We start from the raw sequence: 18,682 nt of genomic DNA, 5'->3' as shown, positions 1-18,682 counted from the left end.
AATAATTATAATGATAATAATAATAATAATAATGCCACCTTACTGCCACCAGAGAGCACTTAAGAAGTGACTTTATAAATCATAGCTCCTTTAATGTTCATAAAGCATGTTACCCTGAAAGAGAAAAGGAAACTGAGGACAGACATAAGCTTAAGTGGTTTGCGAAAGGTTACACAGTCCCCATGTCCGCAGTATCTGTTCAGTTCTCTTTACTCCTCACGAATGAAAGTCCAAGAGCAGAGAGACTTGGTCAAGCACCGGAACGACAGGGCAGGGAACAGGAGACACGGCCCTGCTGCTCCCACACCAGAGCACCCCCTCCCCTCCCCCCGCAAACTGCACTTACCCTAGACCCAGGTCACAGGAGGAGCACGCTTCCCGTGCGGGTCCCGCTCAGACCCATCCTGGGCGAGGAAGGCAGGATGCATAGACAGTCTATCCAGGTGGTTCAGAGTCCAACTCACCGCAGCTAACACCGAGGGTCCTAGATGTCCTGTGTCATCTGGTTCATTAGGCGAAACGTGTCTGGAGCCCGAGGCCACGACGCCGTTCAGCGTCCCGGGGCCGCTGAGCTCCCCCAGAGCTTGGCAAGCTTAATATAGCTCCCGGAGTGAAACTTGGCCTCGGCCTCTGCACACAGCCCAGTTGGCCAGGACCGAAGCTTTCAGCTGACCTTTCAACCCCAATCCCTCTGTACAGACATACGGTCCAGGAATAGCGAGCGTCCCTGCCACTCACACGGCTGTGAAGCCGAACGTGTCGGCTAGGTTTGGCTCAATCAGACCGGAGCCTGGTTGCTAAAAGCAGCCTTGAAGGATGGGGCCTTGCCCACTCCCCACCCACAGGCCCTGTCACTGTCTGTCACCTCACCCTGCCTCACTTCTTCGCAGATAGAACGATTGCTATGTGAAACCACCTCGCTCGCTCATTTCGTCTCCGTCTCACCTGCTGCGGTCTAACTGCCGTGAACGTGAAGACATCAGCCACCTTGCTCCGCGCTTTTCCCCAGAACCTACGAGAGCATCAAGTACCGCCGGACGCAAAGTCGGTCCCCGTGAGTAGTTACGTGAAGGACCACGAACGCCCCAGCAAGACTTTCCTTGCAGCCCGGAGCTTCAACGTGTCCTTCTGTCTCTTGCCTACTGGCTATGACCTGCCTTCCTGGGGTCCGTTCACAAGGAAGAGCGTGAATAAACCAACCTCATCAGGGTCTCACGTTCTGAAGGCTACGTGGCACCAGCGCTGCTGGCATAAATACCTGCCCATCCCCCGGCCGTCTGGACCCCGTTCCTCTCGTGGAACACACGCCTGGGAAGGTCCAGACTCCTTGGCTTCTGCTCCTTCGGTTCTGCTCTTAGCCTACCATAGCCCACAAGACACTGCCTTGCAATTTGCCCACATGACGTGCCACGTCCACAAGAGACACCTTAGGAGCACTGATTAGTCATCTTTCATTTTTTTCAAGTTTAATTTATTTATTTTGAGACAGAGAGTGAGTGAGTGAGCAGAGGAGGGGCAGCCCCCATGTGGGGCTCGCACTCAAGAACCACGAGACGGTTGGGGTGCCTGGGTGGCTCAGTCGGTGAAGCGTCCGACCTCGGCTCGGGTCATGATCTCACGGTTTGTGAGTTCGAGCCCCGCGTCAGGCTCTGTGCTGCCAGCTCAGAGCCTGGAGCCTGCTTCTGTTTCTGTGTCTCCCTCTCTCTCTGACCCTCCCCTGCTCATGCTCTGTCGCTCTCTGTCTCAAAAATAAATAAAACATTTTTAAAAATTTAAAAAGAAAAAAAAAAAAAAGAACCGCGAGATGGTGACCTGAGCTGAAATCAAGAGTCGGACACTTAACCAACTGGGCCTCCCAGGTGCCCAGATTACTCATCTTTTAATCCTTGGTGGCCAACGGAAGATCTTGGGGTCACGGATTGAGTCAGCACAGACCACAGCAGCAGGTGAATGCAGCGTCATGAACACAGAGCGGGGGTCAGGACACCTGGGCTCGAACCCGTGCTCTGCTGCTGACTGGCTGGGAGACGCTGGATGTGTCGCTTGAGCTCACTGAGTCCTGTTACTTCATTTGTGGGATGAGGGCTTAGACAGAATTCGTGGTTCTCAGCTGGGCTTTAACCAGCTCCACAAGGGCCAAGATCTGGGATAGGGGAGAAATGTACACTCCGAAGAAGATCCTATAGGTGAAGCCATCAGATGACAAGTCGGGGTGAAAAGGGCCAGCCAGATGCGACCCATAGGAGTACTTTGCTTGGCCTGTGCAAGCTTCACGTCTTTGAATTGCAACGGCTTCAAGGGAAGGGGGCGGCTCCCTGCAGACCCCACCAGCCCCGCTGATCTATGTGCACCTGGCCCTGGCTCCCGCACTCAAAGACCCCCAAGGTATTCTACAGATTCTCAAATCCCCGAGTCGAGAGCCTTCTGGAGCCGTTACTGGCTCTCGAGTTCTGTGACTCCACACAGCTTTGCTTTCAGACCCTGAGCACACGAAGCCTCTTGAAAGGGATGGTCTGGGGATAGCCTCTGAAGTTCTCCCTGCGGTAGAAAGACTGACACAACGGGAGTCCTGCCTCTTCTCCCAAACTCGAAATCCCAAGGAAGCTTCAGGACCTACTAATCCTGCCTCTAGATGTGCTGGCGTTTGGGGCAAGATGGCACCAGCCCCAAACTGAGATACCCATAAGTGGAGCACATGGTGGATGGGATTATTGCTCCTAATTCTTCACATCCTTTGCACTGTGTACCTCCTGCTAAAATAGTCACAGCCTATTTCCCTGCCCCACAATGTTGGAGTCAGCCGTGTAGTTTTCTCAGGCCGAGGGGATACCAGAGGGCATGATGCGAGCAGACACTCCGCCGTACCTTTCTGGTTTGGTTTTGGCTTTGTGCTCCCGTGAGACACCACGAGAAAAGCATGCCCCAAGTAGCTCCTTCAGCCTGGGACATGAGGAGCAGACTTGCACCCAGCCTGCAGCCTAGCCCAGCTCGCCTACCACCTGAAACAGAGCCATCCCAGCCAACATAAATTTGTGAGTGAGGAACACACACACACACAAAAAAAAATGTGTGCGTTTGTGCACCATGACAACTTGAGGACTGTTTGTTACACAGCATCACTGCAGCAACAGCTGACCACTACAAGAAGGGAAGGTTGCCGACCTCACTGCGACACTACTAGAAGGAAGGAGAGGCGACTGGCCATGCTACAGCAGCGTCTACTATGCACACACCCCCTCTCCTCTGTTGTAGCAGAAGCACTAGGAATTGGGTGAGGCTTCCTTCCTTCCTGAGTTTCCAGTCTTTTCCTCTATCTCAGGGACAACAGGTAGATAACACAGTCTGCCATGTTCTGGATTTATCCGTGTGCCATCTCCACCTATTCGTCTCTCAACTATAAGCTCCTAGAGAGCAAAGACCATGTCCTGAGCATTTCACGTCCACCACGGCATGTAAGAGAGCACCAGGCACTTCAGTGACTTGATAAGTACTCATTAGAATGAGAAGAACAGATGGGGTCCATCCCAAGGATGACAAACAGCCCTCAGAGATGGTGAGATCAGTGCCAGGGCTGAACCATTAAGCCACAGGGGTGACCTCTGAGCCACCGTCTCCTCCATCACAAGGCGTCATCAGTTCTCGGGGGCTCCCCCGCCTGAGGACACCCTTAAAGAAGGTCCAGCAGGAGACACGTCTGCAGAGACGACCCAGAAAGTACACAGGAGGCACCCACCGAGTGCTGGCCCGGCTCCAGGAGCGGCACGGGTGACACCATACAGGGTGGCTGGAAAGTCCCACGGGAGGACGGGCACCTACCTGAGAGCTGGGCGGGGCAACCAGATTGATTCCCGCAGGCGCAGCCAGTGCTCCTGAGGGTGGGCCCATGGCAGAGGCGATGACTCTATATGGAGAGCCCAGGGCATTGAGGGGCGTCCCCACCGCGCTCAGAGTCCGTGGGGCACTCACGGGGGTGTCCGTGTAGTTGGGGTGGCTGTCCATTGGCTTCCCTGTGGACAAGGCTGTCAATGGGCTCATAGACGTGGAGCTGGAGTGGCCGGGGGAGCCTGGAAAGAGAAGAGCAAAGGTGATGGGAGACTGGGGGGCACAGAGGTGGCCCCTGTGAGGACAGAGACCACCCCCAGCTTGTTTCCCGTGCCCTTCCCCACCTTCCAGCCCCACTGCATATCCGCGAACCCCAGGCGCTCACACCCCCACTGAGCGCGTAGAATAAAGGCAAATGAAGAAGAGAGAGGGAGAGGGCCTTCTCTAGGACAGAACATCACTCACTCACGTGCGGTGAACGTTGACTGAGGTACAGGTTCTATGCCAGGTGCTGGGGTTTCAGAGCCCGGGAGAACCCCGTCCCTGCCATCAGGGGTCGCGTTCCGCCATGACAACGGGGCAGCAGACGCTGTTGTCACGCCCTCGACTGCCCCTATCTTTCGCAGCTTTGTGCCTATAGAGTCCTCGCCCTGCCTGTCTCTACCGCACGGGGCTTTGCCAGCCCTCAGGGAAGAAGACGCACGATGGCCGCGCGTGGCTTGCTGGCCACAGGAGCCCAGGAAGGCAAGGGCGCACAGGCCTGCCCAGACCCTTTCGACCTCGCGGCCCGGGGAGCTGTGGTTCCAGGTGTCCACGGAACAGCCCCTGGGCACGTGGTTGTCTGCTACCATCTTTCCCAGGCTGAGCTGACTCCAAGCTCCCTTAGGGTCAGTCACAGCTCAAGATGACAGAGAAGGAGGGTGCCCCACTGTCATCTGAGGCGCCCAGCACGGAACACGCTCTCCCTAAGACAGGAGCTCTACACCTCAGGATCTGAGCAGCAAAGAAGAGACTGGAAAAATGATAGGGCAGCCCACCCTGTGTCATAGAGCTACTTCCTTGTGTGGTCCCCTGTTCGCTCAAGGAGTATCTCTTGAGTACCTACTACGTGCAGGATGCTCTCCTAAGTCTTGGGAGATATCAGGGGCCACTGAGGGTAGTGTTAGGAGCAAGATACGTGGGGGGGGGACATGCCCCCTTTGAATGCTGGGGGGCAGCAAAGCACGTCAGAAGTACTATTCTTTTTTTATTATTGAGATATTGACACGCAACATTGTATTCGTTTCAGGGGCAAAACCGAATGATTCGGTATTTGTTTATACTGCAAAATGATCACCCTCAATAAGACTAGTTAACATCCGTCACCACACACAGTTGGAAATGCTTTTTCTTGTTGTTGTTTTTTTTTAACGTTTTATTTGTTTTTGAGAGACAGAGACGAGCGCGAGCAGAGGGAGATGCAGAAGAGCAAACAGGCTCCGGGCTCCAGGCTCCGCGCCAACCCCGACGCGGGACTCGAACCCGCGAACCGCGAGATCACGATCTGAGCTGAAGTCAGACACTCAACCGACTGAGCCGCCCTGAATGTTTTTTTTTTTTTTTCTTGTGATGAGAACTTTTAAGATCTACTCCCAGCAACTTTCAAATATACGGTACAGTACTATTAACTATAGTCGCCATGCTGGATGTCACATCCCAAGAACTTACTTATTTTATGACTAGAAGTTTGTACCTTTTCACTCCCTTCACCCATTTCTCCTGCCCCTATCCCTACCTCTGGCAACCACCAATCTGATCTCTGGTGCTATGAGCTCAGTGTGTTTTCATTATTATTATTAGATTCCACATAAGTGAGATCATACAGGATCTGGCTTCCTCTGTCCGACTTACTTCACTTGGGCGTAGTCCCCCAAGGTCCGTCCGTGTTGTCACAGACGACAAGAGTTCACTCGTTCTGATGGCAGAATAATACTCCATCACATATACAACTTTTACCTGCTCATTGATGACACCTCCGTTATTTCCACATCTTGGGGATTGTAAATAATGCTGCAGTGAACACGGGGGTCGATACACTTCCTTGAGCTCATGTTTTCTCTGTGCAAAGACTCTTAAATATTCCACTGGAAAAAATGTCAGCCTAGAGTTTCTCTTGAGCTTCTGCTAACACGCCTAAGGTCTCTCTGGGGGGAGAACAGCCAGTCCCACGTCCAAGGAAGCTCTGACCCTCCTATCATCCTACCCGGGAGTCTCCATCAGGGACAAATGTCTCATTAACAGATAAATCCCAATCACCCTGTTCTAAGTAGCACAGCTGATGGGGGGGGGGGGGCGCCTGGGCAGCCCAGTCGGTTAAGCATCCAGCTTCCACTCAGGTCATGATCTCACCGTTCGTGAGTTCGAGCCCTGCGTCGGGCTCTGCGCTGACAGCTCGGAGCCTGGAGCCCGCTTCGGATTCTGGGTCTCCCTCTCTCTCTGCCCCTCTTCTGCTCCCACTCTGTCTCTCTCTCTCTCTCAAAAATAAATAAACATTAAAAAAAATTCAGTAGCACGGCTGAGGATGAATCACTTTCCAGGGGTCCACAGAGGAGTGGCAAAGGGATTCAAATGAACAGGTCGAACACTTACCACCTATCCTGAATAGCATTAAGCAAATTCCATGCGTTAACTCACTTCCTCCTGACGATAAGCCTGTGGGGACCATTTCAGGGGCTCAGCCTCCCCCGCCCCCAAGCTGCTCTCTGTTCCAGGATGATTTGCTCTCCTCTCCATTTCCATGACGTTCTTATTCCTCCTTCAAGGTCTAAGTCAAGTGTCCCCTCCTCCAGGAAGCCTTCCCTGGTGTTCCCGGACTCGTCTGATGCCCTTTTCTGTTTTCTAATAATAGCCTGTGTTTACTCCTATCCTAGCACTGATTCCACTGTGTCGCCATATTTGTTTATTGCCCTGGCTTTTCCACTCAACCGAGAGAAGGGGAGAAGTGTCCATTTTCGCTTCCCCACCCCTAGCGTGGTACCCGGCGCTGCCCGGGGGATAAGTGATAGAGCCTAGATTCGAACTGTCGGTCTGAAACCCACGCTGCCTCCGGTCTGTGTTGGCAAGGACAGCAAGGATGACTGGGAGAGCCACCATATCGCAAAGTGCAAGATGACTCAATTACGAAGTGATCTCAAGCTGCAAGTTTATCTGAAGGAGAGGGAGAAAAGGGCAGCTTCCAAGAACTCAAGCCGGAGAAACCAAAAATCTTCCCAGATGGCCACTGATTGGAAAGAACAATTTTAGACTCTTCTGAGGCCCAGGAAGGCTGTGACATTCACAGAGGCCAACGTATATCTTGAGCCTGTTACTAAGATAACATGTGACAGGTGAGTTGGAAGCCAGCCTGTCTTGACGGGCCAGGAGCCCTGCTCTCCACTGGGACAGCGGCCGTCCGACCCCCTGGCCGTTCCCTTCCGGCTTCGGCTTCAGACCAAAGGACCCCGCAACTCTCCTTTTTACTCTGCTTGCGTGGGTCCCAGAGAGTCTGTGCCTTGTCACTTCTGCACCCCGACAGCAGGCCCAGAGCCGTGGGACAGACAGGAACACCACTTAGCTTCACACCCGCATCAACCCAAGAGCTCCCGAGGTGTGCCGCCTGTAACGCGGTGGTGAGGGACACCTTCGGGGGTATTTTAAGTGGGTGTGGGTGTCACAAAATATTAAGAGTTTAAGAATTACTTTTACTGTTTCCTTCTATTTACAGCAGGTGACTGGGCTTCTATTTTTGTACAAGATTGCCTTTCTAAAAATAGCTATTTAAGTTTTCAAAAAGAGAGTGAACTGACCTAGGACAAAGGATACTCGGTCCGGAGAAGATCACGGGAAGAGTGCGCAGAGGGAATGACGGGTAAGGGAAACACTGACCTGCACAAAAATACAGAAAACGTGGACTTTGGGGAACTCACAAGTTGTTCCAGGAATAAAAGGAGATGGGCTGAGAGCGATTGAAATTAAAAGTATATTGCTTTTGGGGCGCCTGGGTGGCTCAGTCGGTTAAGTGGCCAACTTTGGCTCAGGTCATGACCTCGCGGTCCGTGAGTTCAAGCCCCGCGTCGGGCTCTGTGCAGACAGCTCAGAGCCTGGAGCCTGTTTCAGATTCTGTGTCTCCCTCTCTCTGACCCTCCCCTGTTCATGCTCTGTCTCTCCCTGTCTCAAAAATAAATAAAGTAAAAAATTTAAAAAAATTTTTAAAAAAGTATATTGCTTTTATTGTTAATAATAATAATATTAGGACAATCGGAATATACCATGATGCTCTGAATGGTGTGTGGCTGGGACGCCTGGGGGGCTCAGTCGGGTAAGCGTCCAGCTTCGGCTCAGGTCATGATCTCACTGCTCATGGGTTCGAGCCCTTCGTCGGGCTCTGTGCCGACAGCTCGGAGCCTGGAGACTGTTTCGGATTCTGTGTCTCCCTCTCTCTCTGCCCCTCCCCTGCTCATGCTCTGTCTCTGTCTCTCAAAAATAAATAATCATTGAAAAAAATTAAAAAAAAAAAAAAAAGAATGGTGCATGGCTGAGACAGAATGAAATAGAGTTAAAGCTTGGTTTGCAACGGCCTTAAATATGGCGTGTTTCTGCTGAGTCAGTGACCCAGAAGAGGTGGGCTATTTTAAAGCTACATTTAACAAAAAAGAAATTCGCCCAGCATCGGGCCCCAGGCTGCCAGCCTGACAGCACAGAGCCTGTTTGGGATTCTCTCTCTCTCTCTCTCTCTCTCTCTCTCTCAAAATAAAACAAATAAACTTAAAAAAATTTTTTTTCAATAAAATTCACAAAGACAGATACATCTTACGCGATCCCATTTTGGCTCTTTGCCTCTCCCATGACCCAGTGGCTCTTAGACACGAATAGCTTTGTTTTTAGAAGAGGTGGAAAGAGGGGCGCCTGGGTGGCTCAGTCAGTTAAGCATCTGACTTCAGCTCAGGTCATGATCTCGCGGTTCACGGGTTTGAGCCCCGTGTCGGGTTCTGTGGTGACAGCTCCGAGCCTGGAGCCTGCTTGGGATTCTGTGTCTCCCTCTCTCCCTGCCCCTCGCCTGTTGATGCTGTCTCTCCCTCTCAAAAATGAACATTAAATTTTTTTTTTTTGAAAAAGAAAAAGAAGTAGAGAGAAAGCCTCTAATGACAAAGTGTTTCCCAATGGAAAATTAAGCCGTTCTCACAGACAGACACCAGAGCCTAGCTGTTGATGGCACTTTTACCGGCTTCCCTCCCTCTCTTTCCATTTTCTCATAGCCACAGGGGAGCCACAGCCAAAAGGTCCTAGACGGTTTCCAGAAACCTGGTTTCTCGTCCAGATCCAAAGTCACGGTTTCCTCTAGTGTCTCCCTCTTGCCCCTTCAGCCCCGTTCGCCCTGGCCCCTGCCCCCTCCCCCCCACACCCCTGCTTGCTCCCTGACCCTACACCCTCCTAATCTTCTTTAGCCACAGCCAGATTGTGCCCGAGGCCCGATGCCGGGGAAATGCACAAACCCTCTACTCCACAGAGTTGATTCTCTTTGCTCCGGCAATGACTTTTTAAAATAAAAACTCACTCATCTGACGAGAAAGGGCTAGTGCGTTTTCCCAGGAATTTCTGTTCTCTGTTGGCCAGACACTTAAGAAAAATCTTTCATATTTCTGGGCCTCATTCTGCCCTGGGGTCTCCAAGACCCCTCCCAGCCCTGCTCCACGCACATGGGCGGTAGGAGACGGCCCACGGGCATCTCAAAGACGAAGCGTGGGTCCCAGTGATCTGACATGGTCTGGGTCTGGACCACTTTCCGAGGGGCCCCTGCTTTCGGCAACTGGACAGCGTTAGACCTTCAGTCTGAGATGCTGAGTGTCACCAGCAATCAAAGCTGTGCGGGGCACATACGCTGTGATGATTGCAATGATTGCTGAAGTCGGTGTGTGCCTCGCGGCACGACGGCGTCCGGAATGCAGCCCGTGCACGATACAAGACTCCAAAGCCAAAAAGTCCCAGGCCGGATTCAAGGCTGCACCTCTGTCCGGTCCCATAAATTTGAGCAAGGAAGCTAACCTCTCTGAACCGCAGTTTTCTCACCCGAAATGGAGGCATACATGCCACCTCATCGGACTGCGGAGAGCACCTGGGAGTACGGGCCCTGGGGTAGCAGGTGCAATAATTCACCATCCAGTAGATGCTGTGAGGGAGGGGCTGTGTCTGGCTCGAGGGCCATTATAGAAGATTATGTACGTGGAGGGCTTAGCCCAAGCCAGGCCAACAGTTAATGCTCTATTAAGGATGGTCCTTGCCATACGCTGGTAAGGACATACCAGTTGTTTACAATATCGAATTTTCTGAATTGGCTAGTAAACAGCCACTGCTCTGAGCCCGGAGCACCCCTGTCCCCCCGGCCACTCCACCCTTCCCCCAGCATCCCCCAGATCACCCTGTAATCGAGCCTGGCACAAACAGGTCCTCCACATGACCTCCAATCTGACTGTCTGCTGCCCTACTGGATGTTACACACTTTTCATTTCTATCCCTTGCTGCTAACGACTGCCATTGTGGTGCCCAGCACTGTGCCTGGAACACAGCAGACGCTCAAAACATACTAGACAACGAGATGGGATTGGCGTTGGGATAATTTTTTGTTAGTGAGTAGAACTATATAGAGTCCATCAATAGAAATTCCTTGCATAGGGGCACCTGGATGGCTCAGTTGGCTAAGCGACTGACTCTTGATTTTGGCTCAGGTTATGCTCTCACGATTCCTGAGATCGAGCCCTGTGTAGGGTTCTGTGCTGACAGCACAGAGCCCACTTGGGATTCTCTCTCTCCTCCTTCTCCAACTCTCCCCCCCTCCCTCTCTCTCTCTCTCTCTCTCTCTCTCTCTCTCAAAATAAATACATAAAATTTAAAAAAGAAATTACTTGCATAAGAAATCTACGTCCCTGGTGTTTACCAAAAGTAAAATCTCTGAGTAAGGAATTGCACGTGTGTGTTGGGGGGAACAGGGGGGCCTTTGAGAAAGAGAAGTCCCTGGGACTCAGAAGGATGGAATTCTTAGCAAGGTGAGGAAGTTGCTTAGCAACTCATCCTCAGCCAATGAAAGGAAAATGTCAAGCATGCGTCTTTCTGATTGGCCAGACAAGGGAGCGAATGGCTTGGTGTTTCCACCCCTTTGCTGCCGGCCCACTAACAAGCCTCTGCCGGATGGAATGAAAAGTTGTAATGAATCCCTGGCACTGGTTAATACACACCCACAGGGAAGGGGACGGAGGTGAAGGTGTGCTATTTCTGAGAGTCAGGACTCTCCATCTGAAATCAAAGGAGCATGGCAGGGCTCAGGCCCGTGAAACTCCCTCCCACTGGGTCGCAAGCAACCAAGCACACCCAAGCCCGGCGCCTTGTCTCTAGCGGAGGGACACGGTGCACGAGCCCCAGGATCGCAGACCGGTCAGACAGCCGGCTCATTCTTCCCAGTCTAAGGGAAACTTACGCACACATCCTTTCCCCTCTTGGCTCCTAACACACAGGCAGGCTGCTGAACGAGGTGGGCAGAGGCCTGCTACCGAGGCCACTTTAACTGACACTTTAATCACCACCTCCTTCGATGACTAACAGACAAACAACAACAACAGATCATATTCATTGAGCACGTGCCACAAGCCAGACATGATTCTCAACACGTTACGTATATGGACGCATTGCATACCTACGAGCCCTGTTAAGGTTGGGATGCTTCTTCCTACCGGACAAAGGCAAAAGCTAGGAGACAGAGAGATTAAATACAGCGCCCGAGGGAATGGGACTAGGAAGTTAGACAAGTGGCACCTGAACGGATGAACGGAGAAGGGAAAGCAGGGGATCCGCAGCCCCACCACGTGTCCCCTGCTCCGCAAGTCCCCCGACCAGCTGTACAGACAGCTCTCCCCGCCCTCCCCACCCCGACTTGAGGCCTCACTCTAGACTTTGACTTTGATCCTGGCACTTTTTTTTTTTTAATTAAAGATTTTATTTTTTTTAAGTAACCTCAACACCCAACGTGAGGCTCGGACTCGCAACCCCGGGATCAAGAGTCACGTGCTCCACCAATTGAGCCAGCCAGGAGCCCCCTGACACTGGCACATTCTGACTAAGATACTCGCCATCCTGACTCTGGCCCCTCACGGCTCCAAGCTGGCCAGGGCTCCCTTCAGCAGGGTCCCAGCTCAGCCCGACCTTTTCCCCTCCCCTCTTCGGTAGAAGGGGTGCTCAATGCCACCGAGCTGGTACACATTTCTGACATTTGAGTCGTGATCAGCGTGTTCAAAAGCACCTGCACGTAAACCTCAGCCCTTCACAGCCACCCTGACACTGGGCAGAAAGGTGTTTTACAGGCACAGAGCTCTACATTTTAGCAGGTGCCAACCCCAAGGTGGGAGACACTGAACTCCTAGGGAATGAGGAGCAGAAGCAGAAGGCACATCTTTGGAGGAGAAGCCTTCTCTGCTACCGAAGCATTTTCTGGGTTTCTCAACGGGGGAAAACAAGGGAACGTGATAGAAGCGGAGAGTGTGTGTGAGAAGGGGCTCAGCGCCCTGCCCGCAATGTGAGGACCCAAACACCAGGGGCTGATCCCTCGCCTGCCCTCCGCCCTCCCATCTTTCAGAGCCTCCCAGGACAGCTCCTCATGCTTCCTGCTGTCCCTGAAGGGGGGCTCCTGGCTGTTGGGGGGGAAGGGGAGAAAGGGGTTGCTTCCTCTGGTGCTTGGGGGAGGGGGAGGGCCCTGTGATATCCCTTCCTCCCTCTCCCTCCCCTCCGCTCCCTTCCCGCGCCCCCCCCACCCCCCCTTCTGCCCCACCTCCCCTAAAATCCGCAGAGATGGAGGTAGTGAAAAGCAGGCAACGACCGATCATCAGCCTCATTATTACCAGCATTATATGTAATTATAGCAAAACCTTACTCATTTTGATCAATTGAGAGAAAAAAATCAGTCTCCGTTCGTGACAAGTTGGCAGATTACTTTTAAATTACAATTTTCTTACTTCCAAGTAACACACGGGAAGAGTTTGTATTTCGAGTCCCACAAGCTAATGGTTATGAAGTGGAGATTTTATAAAATCTGCTTTAAAAGACTTTTGTAATTAACACCCCGTTAATATGCTAATGACGCTCCTTTAGGCTGTTTAAATTGCTTGAAAACAGATGTAACTTAAATGGGGCAACATTGCTACCATTTTATTTGCCCCACAAACCCTTCTTTGTTTTTTATTTATTTATTTATTTATTTTATTTTTTTTTTTTTGTGAATGAGCAAATAGAAACTAGCTCATACCAGGACCAATTTAATCACCTTTCCAAATTAATTGGGTCATAAATTAATAAGGCAATATTGTTTGGGCTCAGAAACCAGACTTCCAGGACTCGAAGAACCACCGCATTTTGGAGAGAAGAGACAATGATCCCTGAGAGGTTGCCCAACTCGCTCAAGGCCGAAACACTGGGTCTTCTGACTGCCAGGTTCAAGGTCATTCCCTGTACCAGGTGCCATCTTGCACTCGTTAACTGTGCACTACTTATTTCCACGTCAGTTACTGGCTCGGGCAGTCAAAAATATATTCGTTGAGTGCCTACTATGTGCCAGACCCCAGGCGAGGCGCTACGGACAGAGTGGTCCCTCCTGGGGCCCACTGCTTATTTCATGTAAGCTTCAAACAGACTCAGAGTAGTCGGTAAGGCAGAAATCATCCCCATTCTACAGATTTAGAAAAACACGTTCAGAATGATAAAGTGACCTTTTCAAGCGCGTGTTGTGAATCATTAAAGACCTAGAATGTGAGTTTGGTCTAGCACAATTTCTGCCAACTTTTCTGCATGTAATTAATGGCATTTTGCTTGCATCCCACCTTTCCCACTCAGGACCAAGTTATGAACCTTGATGGTGCAGGTGGAGATCATGCTGTCTCTAACTCCTAAGAGGGACCTGGGGATCCTGGAGCAGGGGCTCCGCTAACAAGGAACACGGCCTGTCCCTTTAAACCAGTCCCATATACTGGTTCACAGCGCACCACCCTGGTCCACCAGGACACTGCCATGAGTGGTTCAGGCATTTGCTGAGGGCGCTCCCTCCTCACCCCTTGTTCCTAGAATCCTTGAACATCAATTTACTCCACCTCCAGCTCTCGAACCCAATCCCTGTTTCTGTCTCTCTGGACTTCTTTTTCAGATATGCTCTCCCTGATCTCTAAATATGGATGGACTTCTAAAGACTGCAGTCTTCTTGGGGCACCTGGGTGGCTCAGTCGGTTAAGATCCGACTTCAGCTCAGGTCATGATCTCACGGTTTGTGGGTTTAAGCCCGGCGTCGGGCTCTGTGCTGACAGCTCAGAGCCCGGAGCCTGCTTCGGATTCTGTGTCTCCCTCTCTCTCTGCCTCTCCCCCACTCATGCTCTCTCCCTCTCTCGCTCGCTCAAAAATAAATAAACATCTCTCTCTCTCTCAAAAATAAATAAACATTAAAAAAATTCTTTTAAAAGACTGCAGTCATCTTAAAATATAGTGAATAACATCCCTGGTGCAATGTGGTCGTTCATATCAATGTTATCATAGCATCATTTGTTCTCAGGTTCTAAATACCTAGATTCCTTGGACCCATCCACTGAACCCCAGTCCCAAGAAACATGTCTAGAAATAATTCATCTCCAAACGTATGCAGACTTCAGAGCTTGTAACTAGTTTATCGTTCCTTCAGGACAGGAGATGAATTCTAGCTCTCCTCGTCTGGCAAACCCTTGCACAAGCCAGATACTCAGCCAGTGTGCACTGAACAAGGGACTGGCATTCCCAGAACAGTCTAGAATATTCTCTCCCTGATGATGATCTCTAACCTTTGCTCTGCTCCCCTCATCGCTGGGACTGAGCAAACACAGGTACCTTGAGCCCCAAACTCTCCAAGAGACTGCTTCTCCACGACACTAATGACCAGCAAAGGAGGGACAAAGGAGATGCTGAGTCACAGAAATGAAACTCAGGCAAACCAGCCCGGAAGAAACATCCCGACATACGTGTTAAGCACTTTCCTGGCCACTCCTCTGACTTCTTCTAAACGCTTTCTGAATTAAAGATCACAAGCTTTTCCATTTTTTTTTTAAGTTCAGATGCTGAATTCTGAAACCCCATCAGGAATTTGAGCTTGATCTCGAACCTAGAAACTTCCTGTCTCCCTTCCCCTCTCTCAGTCACAGCGTCTGATAAAGGCAGCAGGGCAGGCCAGGTTGTCTGATGACTCATCAGAGTCACTGGCCTGGGGCCAGGGTCTCCTGAAGACTGGAGGGGCTGGAGGTCCCCCGTCAGGGCTCTCTTCCTGCCAGATCTCAGAGCGCCTGCCCTAGAACCATTTGTTAAAACAGAACTTTCGGTAACAGGCACAGAATTCATGTACTTTGCTTTGTCAGCACCTCGTGGTTGCGCCGTCTGATGCTTTCAGAACAGGCACACTTCCCTGAAGAAAAGGCAACATACTTTAGAACTACAGTGTCCAAATTTTCTGAAATGGAAAAGGGGACCTTTACCAGGTGTTCACGACTTGTCCAGGCTTTATTTTATTAACCCCTTGCACTGCAGACAGTTAACACTGACCCTACGTGGTGAGTAGTACTGAGTTATTTTACCAAGGGGCGGGAGGGCTCTCTGTGGCTTCCCCACTTTCCTGCCACTTTCCTGCCACCCCAGGTGGCCCCCAGGGGGCTCAGCGGAACCCAGTCTGAAGACCACAAGAAGCTTCCTGGGGAAGCCACACCTGATTCCCCAAGCGTCCTCACCTGTGACTAAGGGGCCGCCCTCATGACCCACAGGCCTCTCTGTCTAGCTCTGAGGATGCCACTCTGTGGCAGGGAGGCTGGGGGAAGGGCTGTTCAGAGCTGACGATCGCAACCACTGCAAACTGGAGAACATTCAGAAATGGTAATAACACTTCTCCAGAAGGATCCCCTAGGGGTCAGCAAACATCCTGAGACACAGCACATCCCTGTGCCTTAGTTTATGCGACTTTAATTATGGCTACTCTCCCACACACCCCCCCACAGGAGCAGCAAAGACCCAAAGGTTTAGAATCTGGCTCTTCAGAGAACAAGTTTGCTGAATCGCACCCTAGAATGTAAAACTGGGTTCCACGTGTTACAATAAAGTGGGGTCCACCTGGAACTTTCTTTTTTCTTTTTTTTTTCAAGGTTTATTTATTTTTGAAAGACTGAGAGAGAGAGCGTGCATGCACGAGCGCAAGCAGGGGAGGAGGAGAGAGAGAGAGAGGGAGCCACAGATTCCGAAGCAGGCTCCAGGCTCCGAGCTGTCAGCACAGAGCCCGACGCGGGGCTTGAACCCATGAACCGCGAGATCATGACCTGAGCCGAACTCGGATGCTTAACCGAATGAGCCACCCAGGCGCCCCTCACCTGGAACATTTTTTGGATTTTTGTTTTCTTCGTCTCTTCACGTGCCCGGTCCCCCTGCCCCCACCCCATCATTTATTCATTGCTGCAATTATGCACGGTCCAAGAGATACATTGTGATCCCTAAGAAAGTTGTCAAGGGCAAAGAGTAAGATCGGAATATGGTAGTTGTTGTTCTTATATAGAATTCACCCATTGGTGGCAGATCTGGGACTCCCATCTCTCCACCCCACCCTCACTCCACTCTACCCCTCCCCCACCCCCAGCAAGCGCAACACGGGGCTTGACCCCAGCAGCCCTGGCACCTGCCTGGATTTGGATCCTGGGTCCGCCCCTTATCAGCCGGCTGATCTTGAGCAGTTTACTAAACCTCCCCGAGGCTCTACATTCCCATCCGTGAAATGGGGATGGCGATAATAGTGCCCTACCTCCAGGGATGCTTGACAATATTAAATGAGATGGTGCTTGTAATGCCCGGGGTAGGAGGGTCCGGCACATAGTAGGTGCCTAACAAACATGAGCTATTACTCTCACTCGTTTCTGAAGCTCACCGAGCCAGGACCTGGATCAGTCTCCTGAGAGCCACCCAAAGCCAGGCGCCCTAGAAAATAAGCGACTGCCCTCCCTGGGTCTGTGGGTCTTCTCCTTTCAGACAAGAAGGGAAAAGAGCAGCTTCCTCTGGGAGCCTCTGGCAACCCAGCCACCCAGTCGTGGTGGCAAAGTTCTCCGTAGATACAGAAGCTACATAATGAGGGGAAGGAAGAGGTGGAGAATTTAGATAACTCTTTGCACAATTTCTTTCCCCGGTTGCTATTCAGCTCTCTATCTCCTGGTAAGACTGTAAATGTTTCAGAAAATAGTTTACACTAAATATGTTCCTTCCTAAATCTCATAAACAGTTACTCCTTCCTACATAAACCCTAACCACTTACGTCCACGGTAAGGTCCCAATTAACCACCCACGCATTTGTGGAAGGGACAAATATGTTCTGGCGCACGCATCCGTGCACGCACACACACTCACATCCACACACACACACACACACACACACACACACACACACACACATCCTCTTATTGCCCCCCCCAAACATACACATAGGCGTGTGCACACCCATCCGCCCAACTCAACCCTCCTCTATGGCTACTCTTGGGTAAGAAGCCAGTGTTCTACACAAAGGGTCAGGGCCAGCTGGGCGGGACTCTTGCAAATCAGCCGGCCTCCAGGAGAAGCACCTGTTAACACTCCAGAGGTCCCCCACTCCTGAGTGACTGCTGAGCTATCCCGGGTTCTTATTCCTCAACGGCCAGGGCCCGTGTCTGCAACCACTGGGCAGTGCCGAGGCCGGACTGGGCTCCTCACCCCAGCAAGGGGGTGCTGTGCCCCATAACTTCCCAGAGCGAGTCTGTGGCCCGTGAGGGGCAGCTCAGCAGAGCAAGGATTCTGGAGCCAGACCACCTGGGTTCAAATCCCTTGGCAGGGGGGGCACCTGCGTGGCTCAGTCGGTGAAGCATCCGACTCCGGCTCAGGTCATGATCTCACTGTTCCCGAGTTCGAGCCCCGCGTCGGACTCTGTGCCGACAGCTCGGAGCCTGGAGCCTGCTTCGGATTCTGGGTCTCCCTCCCCAGCAGCCCCCCCTCCCTTCCCCCACTCGCTGTCTCTAGCTCTCAAAAATAAATAAACATTAAATCCCTGGCAGGGCTATTTTCTAGCTACAAGACCTTCAGCAAGCTTACTGCGCCGTGCAATGCCTCAGTTTCCTCGTCTGTAATGGGAGTATGATAATCATGGTGGCTGCTCAGAAGGTTGTCGTGAGGACTGAACAAGCAGAGAGTGCAAAAGCTTACAAGGGTAGCTGGCCCTCAGTAAGAGCCACAGCCAGCGTGCTTGGTAACTGAAATGCGAGCCTCCCCCCCGCCCCCCATCTCCTTGTCACCCCGAGGATTACCGCACAATTGGATGGGGGAATTACAGGCTTTGTTTTGCCATCTTCTTAGAGGCAGCGACTGTCCCATCCAGGCAAACGGATCTCTTACTGAACAGCTGGCCCTCATCACAGGGCAGGGCGGGGAACAGGGACGCTGGTACCTCTGTGAGGTCACAGCAGCCCAGGTAGTCGCCACCCTTCGGCCGGCTTGACCAGTCCCTTGTTCGCTGAGGGGCTGACGATCTCACATCTGGTGAGCATGGCCCCAGATGCCAACCCTCGTGCTGTTTCCCAAGGGTGACTTTGGGTCCCCAGAGAGCCTCACGCAAATCGCAGGAGCCGCCTGTGGTCCCATTTGCTCATACACGAAAAGGCAGGGGGTGTGCCAAATCACTGCATGTGTACAGTGTGGCTCTCCGTGTTGAGGGTGCAGGTGACAGCCACCGCAGTCCTCAGTTTCCCCCGTTCCTGGGGGGTGGGGGAGGTCTCCCTCACCACGGGCAAGTTCTCAGACA

The 18,682-nt window shown here is 51.9% G+C and overlaps 1 protein-coding gene across 3 annotated transcripts in view; it reads right to left on the bottom strand.

Annotated features, from left to right (window-relative positions):
- RXRG (retinoid X receptor gamma) overlaps positions 1-18,280 on the bottom strand; it is a 40,857-nt gene extending 22,577 nt beyond the window's left edge. The window contains exons 1-2 of one of the 3 annotated variants that reach the window (XM_042925593.1): positions 18,189-18,280; positions 3,817-4,064 (exon numbers count right to left, since the gene is read on the bottom strand). In XM_042925593.1, the coding sequence (XP_042781527.1) occupies positions 3,817-4,064; positions 18,189-18,255 (315 nt within the window). In that variant the 5' untranslated portion in view covers positions 18,256-18,280. The remainder of the gene's footprint in view (positions 1-3,816; positions 4,065-18,188) is intronic. The other 2 variants (XM_042925596.1, XM_042925594.1) reach the window with 2 other exon arrangements.
- Positions 18,281-18,682: the final 402 nt, after the last annotated feature.

Source organism: Panthera leo, chromosome F3 (genome assembly GCF_018350215.1).
Source record: "Panthera leo isolate Ple1 chromosome F3, P.leo_Ple1_pat1.1, whole genome shotgun sequence".
Lineage (NCBI taxonomy): Eukaryota > Metazoa > Chordata > Mammalia > Carnivora > Felidae > Panthera > Panthera leo.
The sequence above is the reverse complement of the archived record's forward strand: the minus strand, read 5'-3'. Positions and strand labels throughout refer to the sequence as shown.